At 36.5% G+C, this 13,270-nt stretch overlaps 1 protein-coding gene across 4 annotated transcripts in view; it reads right to left on the bottom strand.

The window, feature by feature from the left end:
- Positions 1–13,270, bottom strand: part of LOC136856841 (DNA-binding protein Ets97D) — a 208,405-nt gene that overhangs the window by 118,127 nt on the left and 77,008 nt on the right. For all 4 annotated transcript variants that reach the window (XM_067135016.2, XM_067135015.2, XM_067135018.2 and 1 more), the window contains one exon: positions 7,877–8,006. In XM_067135016.2, coding sequence (XP_066991117.1) covers positions 7,877–8,006 — 130 coding nt within the window. The remainder of the gene's footprint in view (positions 1–7,876; positions 8,007–13,270) is intronic.

Here is a 13,270-nt window from a genome sequence, read left to right as displayed (position 1 = left end):
AATACGATCACTGAATGATAAAATGTTTATTTAATATCGCAGTAAGTAATAATAAAGAAGGGGCATGATGGCGCAGAGGCCAAGCTGTTTGCAACTATCAAGATGGACTGGGTTTTAATCCTGATTAATGCATGTGTGATTTTAGAGGTGAAAGTCACGTCCGGTGGTTCGGATTTCTCAAAAATGAGGTACAGTGGTTTATGATAGTGATATTATCGGTTACATAAAACTACAAGCCTCCTTCCTCCCAATAATAATAATAATAATAATAATAATAATAATAATAATAATAATAGATATTAATGTTCAACTCCCTTATTCAGGTTCGAAAACTGAAACAGATAACAGCGGAGCTGCATAGACTCGACATCTCGATATTGGCCCTCCAGGAAACGCGGTACATGGATGAAGAACCTTTTCAATCAGATGGGTTCAGAATCTTCATAGGAAAGACCGGAAAAAAGATCATGAAAAACGTCCCACAACTGAGAACAGCCTTTGTAGTAAACAAAAAGTTTCTAAACACTATAGTCGACTTCAAGAGTGTAAACTCAAGACTATCGCTCATCACGATCGAATCAGCGAATAAGAAATACATGCTGATAAATGCTCATGCACCAATAAATGAGGATAATAAAAAGAAACCTGATATGGTTGAAGAGCTTTGGAACAAACTGGGGGATGAAATACTGAAGATCCCAAAAAATAACATCAAAATTCTCCTGGGGGACTTCAATGCACAAGTGGGGCGGGAAAGGAAGTACATTGAAATAGTTGGACAATATCCGGCACACAACAGGACGAATAAAAACGGAGAAAGACTGATTAATTTATGCAATATGAACTACTTCAAACTCATGTCTACTCATTTCAAAGCACGCCCCAACAAAAAGAAAACGTGGGCATCACCAAACCCCTTGCTAAGCGAATTTCAACTGGACCATGTAGCGATATCCAAGAACAATTACAAGGAAATTCATTACGTCAAAGTTAGAAAAGCGGTTAATGTAACATCAGACCATTACTTATCACAGATTAAGATGAATTTCATACTCAGAGGAAAAACACATATCTGTGGCAATAGAGTGCCAAAAATTGACTGTGAATTGCTCATCCAAGAAAAGAGGGAAGAATACAGGAAAAAGATACAGGTGCCAAAAAATTGGAATGAAGTGACAAAAAATATGCAGAAGCCAACAGTTGAATTAACATCTACAAAACGTCGAAGCAAGCATGCATGGTGGAATGCAGAATGTGAAAATGCAATCAAAGAAAGATTTGAGGCATGGAAATCATGGAATGAGAATAAGACTGTGACAAATTTGAAAAAATCACAAGAAATAAGGAAACAAACCCACCAAACACTGAGAAGAGTCAGAAGAGAACACCTTAGGGCAGAAGTCACAGAAATGGATGAAAACTTCAAGAAAAACAATACCAGATTATTGCATAGGGCCTTTAAAAATAGAATCAAAGGCTATATAGCACCGAGCCTGCATTTCAAGAAAACGGACGGAACTCTTGCCCTCAACAATAAAGATAACTGTGAGATCCTTGCAAAGTACTTTGAAGACCTCCTTAACTGTGAATCACCACGGGAAATATTGGAGATTGAGAAGGACACAATCCAGAACCCAGATTCTGAACCACCAGATGAGGAAGAAGTAAGGGAAGTAATAAACTCCATAAAGAACAACAAAGCATCTGGTGAAGATGGAGTAATAGCAGAACTGTGGAAGATAGCCAATGACGCCTTTATCACTGAAGTGACAGAACTGTTCCGGAATATTTGGAGAGATGAGAAAATACCAGAAGACTGACTAGTGGCATTAATACACCCGCTACATAAAAAGGGACCGAAAACAGACATCAACAACTACCGAGGAATATCACTTTTACCTGTCACGTATAAGATTTTTTCTAAACTCCTATTGAAAAGACTGACACCGCAAATTGACCACAAGCTGAGAGAGTATCAGGGTGGCTTCAGGAGAGGGCGCTCTTGTCAGGATCATATCTTGAATCTAAAAATAATAATCAAATATTACAATGCACGACCAAAGAACATCATCTCTTTCGTTGACTTTCAAAAAGCATACGATTCAATAGATAGAGACACATTGATGGAGATTTTGAGAGAATATGGCATCGATCAAAAAACACTCAAAATAGGTTAACACTAACAAACACCATATCCAAAGTGAAATTTCGAGGAGAGATCAGCAAACCCTTTCAGATAAAAACAGGTCCGAGACAAGGTGACAGCTTATCCCCAACACTCTTCAACGTGGTTCTAGATAAGGTCATGAAAACACTGTGGAAACATAATGACTCAGGTGCTATAATAGGTAGTAAAAATAAACATGTCAAACCCAAGTGTTTGGCCTTTGCTGATGATTTGGCACTCTTCGCTAAGACAGAACAGGAAGCAATAACACAGATAAATGAACTACAGGAGATAGCCGAGAAAACAGGTTTAAAATCTCCTTCACAAAAACAGAGATGATGAGAACGGACAGGAATAATGTGAAGAGAATAATGAAGACGAAATATGGTGAAGTGAAGGTCACAAAGCAGTTTAAATACCTGGGAGATATTATCAGCAGCAACGGGATGGATAAAGGGCCATGGAAAATACAAGACTTCAGTTGGAAAGGCTAAACATTGCCACCAAAAGCCATTTACAACAAAAAGAATCTTTCCATCAATGCAAAACTAAGACATTATGATGCTGTGGTAAAACCAGTGATTCTGTATGGGGTGGAAACAGCAACACTAACGAACCTGGAAAAACAACTAAAGATTGAAAGGAGAATATTGAGGAGGATTTACGGCCCAAGGGTGGTAGAGGGAAACTACAGATTACGATCAAATAAGGAGATATACAAAAGAACAGAAGACCTGGAAACAACAATAAGGAAAAGACGGCTGCAATTCTATGGACACATGGTCAGAATGAATCCAGCAAGGTTAAATAAACAAATTTTTAATAAAATATACTACTTGAAGAGCCAGAGGGGATATGCCAAGCATATAAGGAAGAACTCAAGAGGTTAGGAATTGCAGATGAAGAATGTCGTGATAGAGACCAATTCAGGAAAAGACTTTCCAACATAAAAGTTCTGGTTGAAGAAAAGAAAGAGCGCAGAGGGGGAAGATGGACTGAAGAGAGAAGAGCGCAACATTCTGAAAGAATGAAGGCACTGTGGAGAAAGAGGAAGGAAGAAGGGATGATTAGAAGGAAGTGAAGTGGTATTGGCGTGGTCCTAAGTTTGGCCAGTTCGCAAGAAAGAAATAATAATAATAATAATAATAATAATAATAATAATAATAATAATAATAATAATAATAATAATGGTACTGACATATTGCCTACTTAATAAAGTAAAGTGTTTTTATGAACGGTCACACATGTATTTAACACTAATAGCAGTGAATGTAGAATGAACTAAAATGTTTGAAAATAACCGAACATTCAATGCTTAAAGTAGCCTACAGTTTGAATAAAAGCCATTTTAGAAAAAAATATTTTTAAAAAATTAAAAAAAAAGCAATTGAGGGGATGCCGGCAAGAACCTCACTAGTCAGAAAATCACAATTATGGTAAAATAAGAAAAACCGCATATCTTAGTCCCATAAATAGCTAATTTGTTTTTATTTTGTCTAAATACTCTGTAGTCATCAGGGATGTTATCAGAACACAGTGAGTGATACCAGATTATATTCTCTGGGCCTGAAGAAGGAAAATGGATTGGACTACTGGGGTTTTTGCAGAATTCAATACAACACCACTAAGATAATGCATAGCAATATTATATTTATATTCCACATAAATATAAATTATTATTTATTAATGAAACAGGAGGAAAATATGATATACAGCATACAAATACAACTCAAAACATTAATCTTCACATCCATCACTATTGTCATCATTGTCTGTTTCATAGTCACAACTGGTCCACTGTGCCAAAGAGGCAGGATTTGCTTGCAGGATTGAGAGGTATTCGGCAAGTTTTAATATGTCCTTAGCCTTCGCAGGTTTTACTGCAGGAGGGGATGTGAAAGCTCCTGGTAAGTTGATTGTCAAGAGTTTTGAACTTCGGATCTGTGATGTGACGGCTCCTAGGACCACAGTACATTTGTCGCAAACACACAGCTTTATGTTTGAAGTCACACTGCATAGATTGAACACTGAAGCCTGAATGCTGGCTTTGGTTTTTTACAAAAACTGTCAGTTGCTTTTTTTAAATCCATGAAATCATGGTGGGTGAATATCTCCAAACCAAATGGAGATGGACGCGTTCAAACCTTCAAAATCCTTTCATCCCAGTCTTCAGGAAGTTCGGCGATGGTAGTCTTCCTGCGTAGAGCAAAAATAAGTGAAAAGTCTTGGTCGTTTGGTAGGTAGCTATGACCACGAACGAGAAAAAGGTATGTAACCCTTTTAAAAAGTTTGAGAATGTGCACTACACAGAAGAGGAAGTAAACCACTGTTTCATATTTGTTTTGCCCAGGACAGCTGTCACTTACTAAAACCAGTTCATCCGTTAACTCTGAGTGTGGGATGCTATTTCTGAAATGTAGCGGCATTGAGATAACCTCACTAGGACCATTCTTTCCCTCATTTTCCAAATATCTGTATATTGTGACGTTTCCTGTTCCCAAATAATGTATCCCAAAGACATAATACCACAACTAACGCATGTAGTATACAACACTCGTTGGTAAATGAGGAAGAGGTAAATTCTGCATTAAATCAAACGAGATGCAGTTAACTTTTCCCTGTCTGGCTTTCCGAATGAACGCTCTTTTGTTAGCCAAGAAAGCCTCCACTTTCCTGAGGTGAATGGCTTTCTCAACCTCAGAAGCTTGTCCCTTCCCATTTTCTTTAGCTGCGTTTGTTTTTTCCTGAAGCGAATCGCATTCTTTGCAAGTGTCAGATTAGGGTTATCCGAAATGGATGTTGAAAGTTTTGAAAATCTGCCAGTAAAGTTTGTAGGGCACATTTATTTGGTAGGCGTTAAGGAACTCTCAATGCAATTCCTTGACAGCGAGATCTTCTGGCAAATAGCACCTGTTGGGATAATCCCTGAGTGAGTAATGGGATTTCCGGACAGGGAAGGGCATGATATTGGCCTCAACAAACCTGTACAAGCTGTTCTGGCGCTTTGCGTTGCTGATTAGAATGTTTACCACAATTGTCTCTAAGAAAGCTCCCACAGTGAACTAAGTTATTTTGTAGTCTTCTCACTCTGTCGCAAGTAAATCCATGCAAACTTACAAACGCATTTTTGCGAACAACAATATCTTCTCCTGTTACCAGCACTTTGTAGGTGAATGTCGCAGCCCGAAGTTTCATATTGTCTTCATTATCCGTGCTTGGTCGATGTTCGCGATAACATGCATGCCTATCAAACCAGTGAGATGACTATCTTGGGTGTCTTTTGACATCATTTTGTTACAATGATCTTGCACCAGCTTCTTCCCCTACTTTCTCAAAACAGCGCAGCCTCAAACACCTAGCCAAAAACAAACAGAAAAACGATTATTTTTAGAGATAAACTGATTAAGGACTGGATATTCCTTAGAAATGACAGATATAACACAATCAAAGAAATAAAAGGAAGTAACAATAACAATGATGACATTTTTAGATTTCTACTATTTTTAGATTTTGAAACATATTTTAATATATAATACTACGAACCTGCAGTCCTCTCCAGTCATGCGAGCTGGTACCGATTTCCTGACGTGATTGACGTGTTCTTCATCACGCACTTTGGCATCACGAATGTTATCCTCCTTTTTCGTCTTTCTTCCTCTCTTTCGCAGCTGCTCTGGACCATTTGTGCCATTAACGTAAAACCTTGGAGAATAGGAGTACAACCTAGAGGAACGTGGGCAGTTGTAAACAAAAGTCTAGCTTATCAGTCGTTTATCGGGCGTTGAGCAGAGCATTCTCGCGGCACCTGCCTGAAGCACCACTGACTAGTGGTGTTCTCACTAGCAACAGTCCAGAGTTGTGGGGTTTTTGCCGAATCGCTGTATGTTTAAAGGCTAATACAGTACGACTGGGGGTGTTTTTGTCAGAATCGGTTGTGCAATCATATGAGTAATGCTGAACACTACAAGATGGCGCCTATAACTCGTTTTTCAATTTATTTTTTTTTCCTAGTGGGGTTCTTGCCAGCAATCCCTCAATTTTTGTTCATTCTGCATCCGGTATGGACTCATAAAAATAAAATTTCCCAGGAGTAAAATGAGGCACCACTAATTTTCTTTCGATTTCACTTTCATTTAAATAGCACTAATTTTTCGTCAGTGGTTTATAAAACAGTTTAACTCAATCAATGCACTTGCAAAAATTGGTTACAAAATAAACATCACCATCACTTTCAGTTATGGTACAAACATAATACCCATACTTGGAATGTTTCTTGCATTGTGGCGCACATGAATCATTTCTGTTGTTTTAATATTTGTCCAGAACTGTCCTTTACAGTGACAAAATTTCTTGCTCCAGGAGATGGCCAACTGATATTATCACAATTGAGAAATTCAAGAACTTCTTGATTTGGAAGTAAAGACTTCCTGCACTTGCCAGAGGTAGATGAACTTGCATCAAATTTTCACTCTGTGCAGAAACAACTTCCCGTTTCTTCCGTGAACTCACTGGCAAAGCCTGTTTCAAATGCTTTACAGCTTTCCCCAATGTTTGTTTGCATTTATAAGTAGATGTTGGCGTATTTGGCTCTGTAATCGATGTTGATTATTGTGTTGTTGGACTTTTAGTACTGGAAGTAACTGTTGATAACCATTAAAGTTTCTTCTGGGTTCTGTTTCTTCACAGATTCTTGTACCTGTTGGCGGCAGGTTTCATCTTCCTTCTTCTCCTTGCATGCCTTTCCCTTTCGTTTCTTTTAAAATCCTCATCATTCTTTTTCTTTTCGTGATACCGTTTACAACGTTCCTTGTGAGTAAGCGGTATTATTAAAAATCATCTTAGTTTGAAATATGCCATTTACAAGTGAGTGTCATGCAAAACTGAATCCTGTGGGCAGCGTGCTGCATCACATAATGCATTCCTGTACACGAGGCTCCATGAGACGGGGAACGTGCTCGCGAGAACGTCGTAAACACACAATGTATTTTACTATCACCTTCATGTGAATCCATTTGAAATTTTAAATGAATGATATAGCAGCTTGGAAGGGTGTACAGTATTGGCTTTGCGTACCAAATTTTATTCAAATTGAGCCACGCACTTTTCGCCTACAGAAACTTTTATATGTTTTTCGTTGCGTGTTTGCCTGGCCTGCAGCAATAAATTTGTCGCCTTATTACACTTTATTACACCTAAATAAATACTTTAGTATGAAGAGAAAGAGCATTAGAATTAAGATTTACCATAATTATTTTGATACCTTTTCATCATAATCAATAGTAATTCTTAAAACCATTGAGAAATATCAAATGAATTTAGACTGTACATAAAGGTTCAATTAACCACACAATTAAAAACTGATTGACATTAATAAATTAATACATATCAAAAAATCAGTACAATTTCATGTTTTATCTATGAAAAAACAAATTGAGTTTTTTTTCAACTTTACTTTTTTTCCTACTTGGGTGGACTATTCTCTGGAATCAGCCCAAAGGTTTATTATGACAATTTTTATATTTAAACATTTTTACAATGACCAAATCCACAAGATTTTGTGTAATATTCTGCAATCATAGATAATTTCATATATAGTCCAGTTATTCTCTTGACTACTGTAAATACATGCAGAACAATACAAATCTACCAACTAAAAATTAGGAAAAAAACCTCTTACATCAAAAGAAAGATGACCAGAATATAACTCACCATCTGAGCATCCTGCAACCAAAATTCGTATCCCGTGAGTTCTACGCCCAAACGCTGCTCTAAGAGGGTACGTAGTGTAGAAAGAGGTTCTCGGATGTCCATATGCTGCACTAGTACACCAGATTCATCACTGTCAAGAACAAACACAGGTTTATACAACTATGAATATATGAATCCCATTGCAATTACACATATATGTTTTTACTACAATTAAAAATATAGAACTGGACACTTATGACAACAAAGTCAATTCCCAATTCAATTCAGAACTATCACAAAGATTAAAACTGCAATAAAAAGAATGTAAATATATCATTCTAAAATTTAGATGGCATACAGAACAGAGGTGTTCCCAAATAATCCTTAAATCTTTCGTGTTGTTTTATAACATGTACTATACATTTAGTATATGCTTTTACAAGTGACAAGGCTTCCTTCAGGCTAGCAACCCATCGGAAGGACATTTGATTGCTTTCAAGTCTTGCAAAAAGAAAAATGCAAGACCGTAACGGGACACATGTCCCAATACTTGGAAGGAAGAAGATGATGACACGTGACAAAGTTAAGGCTCTTGGCCATCTCTTACACTTAACTGCATTACTTATTTCAGTACAGTCTATTTTCACAAATGAAGGTGGTGGTGGTGGTGGTGGTGGTGGTGGTGGTGGTGGTGGTGAAAATGAAATGGCATGTGGCTTTAAGTGCCGGGAGTGTCCGAGGACATGTTCAGCTCGCCAGGTGCAGGTCTTTTGATTTGACACCCGTAGGCAACCTGCGCGTCGCGATGAGGATGAAATGATGATGAAGACAGCGCATACACCCTGCCCCTGTGCCAGAGAAATTAACCAATGATGGGACCGCTGTAACCATAGGCCAGCATGTTAACCATTTAGCCATGGAGCCGGACAGGTGGTGGTGGTGATAGAGGAGAAGAGCTATTAACATTCAATCTCAAATGAAAAAAAAAAACAGGGGAATATGACATAATGACTAAATTCTAAATGGCTGTGGGTAATAATGATAATAGTAACAGCAAAAACAACAACAAGTAAGTTAGAACATAGTATGCACCATTGGTTCTAGAGTAACGCATGAGACTAATGATGTATGCGAACTAGTGCATCATAATGCAAGTATGAATTAATGGAAATACTTGAGCACTATATGTCATTAATTTTCACATTCAGCTATGTATTCATACAAGCCGGCTAAGCAAGAAAGTCTGAATATGTAATGGTAACATTTCTGCTTTAACCATTACCATCAACCGACCAACCAACCAACCAACCATGATTAGCATTTTAGGGTGGAAGATTCCCTATCGATTGTTAATCTAGTCTTTAAAAAAAATTATTTCAAAGTAACTGGAAATCAGACATTCCGGGTAAAGCGGGAATTCTACGGAAAAAATATTTGTTTATAAATATGTTCTATTTTCATGCAGTGAGTAGATAAAACTTCTAATTTAAGCATTCTGCTTAGATATTTTGAAAAATAATATATATTTGATATGTTTTATTGCTAACAGAAGTAGCTGGTTGTAGTTGGTAGTATATGGCCAGTTTTATTCACTGAAGTTGGCAGAACTTATTTACATGCAGTTCAACTGTTAACTCCATTATCAGGAAGTTTACTGCTGATTTTATGTTTTGAGACTCTACGCACTGAATTTCAGAGACCAAGGTGAGCAAATGTATTAATCAAATATAAACCAGTAGTCAGATGTACATGTTGTAACATCCGTGACAAAAACAGAAGACACTTTTTAAAAATACATCATTGAACTAAATTCGTTTTTGTAAAAGGTAGAAAATGTTGACATTCTATTAAAATACTTGCAGCCTACCATCTTGAAGATATTTAAATAAGAATATAATAGGCGTCATGGATGTTACATTTCTATCACCACTGATACTTGTAGTTTAAGCCTATCTAACTTTATGAACTATAATCCATGTTACACAACATATAACCGGGAAAATTCAGACAGATTTACATTATATTGCTGATGTGTAGAATTTGATTTTATTAAGTCACAGAGTAAAATGAAATTAATTTTCTTTATTCCAACTATAATTTATTTTTTGTTATGATGAAATGTCCTAAAAATTAATGGTAGGTAAATAGAAACATAAAATAACCTATAATTTAGTCTAAACTCATGTATTTTCTTGTAGATAATGCCACCTGCAAAGTCTGCTCCTAGAATGGCAAAAATGAGAGCTAAAATTAAATCTAAAAATCCATAGAGATGGGCTGCATATTTGGAGAAGGATAGGGAAAGGAATAGGTTAAAAAGGCAACAAGTTAAAGACAATGTGAAAAAGACGAAAACCTTCTGAATTTGAGGAGAGAAAAGGCTAGACTGAGGGTGCAGGAGTGGAGGAGGAAAAAACCAGAAGCAATAAAGAACAATACATCTCTAAACCCTTCAGCTTTGGGCTCATATTCTTCAACAAGCACACTTCGAAAAGTTGTCCACAACGCATGTAAGTCTTTGCCGTTCAGCCCTTCAAGATAAAAAACAAAACAAAAAAACAGGCTGTTGTCAGGCAACTTTTAAAAGAAGCCTTCCCAAAGTCCGACATCCACATTACGAAAGTTACAGTGTCTCGCAGGGGACGATAATACTGAAAAGAAGATTTGGAAACAGTGAAATCATTTTTTGAAAATGATGACATCAGCTGGCAAACATCTGGCAAAAGAGATTGCATTGCAGTAAAAGATGAAGTCACAGAGAAGGAGAAAAGACAGAAATGCTACCTTGTAACGAATGATGCAGAAGCTTACCAACCGATTCTTGGAGATACATCCTGAAGTAAGGATATCTCTTTCAAAATTCTTTGAAACATGTCCCAGACATGTGAGGCCAGAAAAAAGACACTCCCCACAATGTATGTGTTTGTATTAAGCATGAAAATTTCAGATTTTTAGTTCGTTTCTGTCTTGATTATCAAGGAAATATTTTAACACCAAGGGCACTGCTACAGAAAAAGTGCTGCAATATTTGTGAAGAGCGGGAGTGCCTGAATTTTTTATTTCGGAAGCAAAGTTTGCTTGTAGGAGTAGTATTTGTTTAGAAAAGTCTTTAAAGTCTTATTCATGTTATAACTATAAATTGGTTAATGACCACACATTACCCTTTTCTTCAGTCCATGGTTTCTTCCATCCAATAAATAAAATAATTTGCTCTGATTTCTATTTAGAGGCCTAATAATTTATTACTGCATAACTGTGTTAATTATACAATGTAATCTTATTAATATATAATGTATCATGTCAGATGTAACATCCGTGACAAATTCCATGTAACATCCGTGACAAGAATAAAGCAGTTATAAAATCAATCCTTTTTCAATTTTTTAAATTAATATATCTGAAGTAGGTTCTTTAAAGCTTTCAGATCAACACAATGTGTGTAAAATGAATGATGTCTACAGCAGTAACCTGAATTTTTAATTTTAGTTCACTGCCTGTAAGGTGAGTTCACAAATTCTGTAACATCTGTGACGGAACATTTTCTTCAGTTTCCGGAATAGTAATACGTTTTACTAAACATAGTTTCTTCTGTAGGGAGTTCATTAGCATTTACCGTGTTTCCATGTTTAAAAAATTCGCAAAATGCATTTACAGTTTAATGTTAAGGGCTTTGAATTACCGTGTTTCACGTTTTAAAAATTCGCAAAATGCATTTACAGTTTAATGTTAAGGGCTTTGAATTAGTAAAAATGTAACATCCGTGACAACTGGAATGGCTGAAATTTATCAAAAATCTCTTTTTGTGAATTATTCCAATCCCTAATTCATCTTCCTATAAACAAATATTTGCCCCAATTTGTCCTCTTAAATTCAAACTTCATCTTCTTATTATGATCGTTCCTGTTTTAAACTTATGTCATTCCATACCATTTCTCTACTAACAGCTTGGAACATAACCTATTAGTCTAGTACATCATCTCCTTACTCCCAAGTCTTCCCAACTCAAAGTCTGCAACATATTCATAACACTGCATTCTTGTCGGAAATCGTTCAGAAGAAATTGGGGTCCTTCCTTGGCATGTTTTCCCGTTCTCAAATTAAATAATAATTAAATAATACTGGTGAGGGTTCCAAACACTGGTTTCTTGCCACTACTTATATGCCTTCTTTTAAATCCTCTTTAAAATCTCTAAATAATCATATGAAAAGTTCTGTAAGCTTCATTTACTATTTCTTTAATGTTATTACCCTAACGAATATCTCTTCCTTATATTAACAACCAAATACTTACAGTAATTCCATGAGTTACTTCCATTCCATCAACATAGTAATTAAAACCGAGACGACTTTTCCTCTTGGTGAAACTTACAACCTGACTTCTCACCCCCATTTACCATCATATTGTCTGCTTTTCATCTCACAACTTTGTTAAGTCTTTTTGCAGTCACTCACAATCCTCTAAATTACTCGCTATAATATAACATCTGCCAAAAGCTTTATATGTGATTTTCCACTTCTTTACTCATATCATTTACTTGTAGATATCAGCAGAAGGATACAAAGTTCCAAATTTAAATTAAAAAAAAAAAAAAAAAAAGGATTTCTTTGATGGAAAGGTGCAAAGGACCAAAGAGCATTACATATGTGCTAGGTCCAGAAAAGACTTTAAAGGGTTCCCAAGACCACTAAGAGATGGCAGTGGTGCAAAGAGAATGGTAAAATGTGCCATGGAAATGAAATAGCACCCTGCACTCTAAAGAGGTGGAATTCAGAGGTTACAAACAAGAAAAATCTTATTGTATGGAGCGATAACTGTGCTGCATAGAACAAGAAAAAGTAATTCTGTGTCAGCATCACACCTTTCAAGTCAGCACGCTCCAAAACTATCAAGTTGCCTATCATCATCATCATGAGATGAGCCTTATACCTAGAATTCCATGTTTCTCATCCTTATCTTTATCATAGTTAACTAATTTTCTTTAACTCATTCCTGTACATTCTATCCTGTTTCTGTGATAAAACACTTCAGTTCTAAGAGAAAATTTCCGCATCCATAATATCACTTTTCAGCCATAATTCGACTATTAACATCATCACCATCATCATCCATTTACATCGTCCAGCTCCCACTGGGTTGGAATGTTTATGGCACCTTTCCATTTTTCTCTATCAGACCACCAATGTTTTCTCCGTAGCTGTGTTCCATTCCAGGTTGCTTCTAATTATAATATTCTTGATCATTTTCAACCACCTTAGTCAGGTCTCCATCTTGCCCTCCCTCCTCCTACCTGGGTTTCCATCATCTGCTTCAGCATCCTTCCCTCTTCCATCCTCGTAACATGTCCGAATCATGTAAGTTTATCCCTTTCCATTCTGATGAAGAGCTTTTCCACTCCAATTTCCTTCCTGTCATCC

This window comes from Anabrus simplex, chromosome 1, assembly GCF_040414725.1.
Source record: "Anabrus simplex isolate iqAnaSimp1 chromosome 1, ASM4041472v1, whole genome shotgun sequence".
Taxonomy (NCBI): Eukaryota; Metazoa; Arthropoda; class Insecta; order Orthoptera; family Tettigoniidae; genus Anabrus; species Anabrus simplex.
Note: the sequence above shows the minus strand (reverse complement) of the source record. Positions and strands in the feature narration are given on the sequence as shown.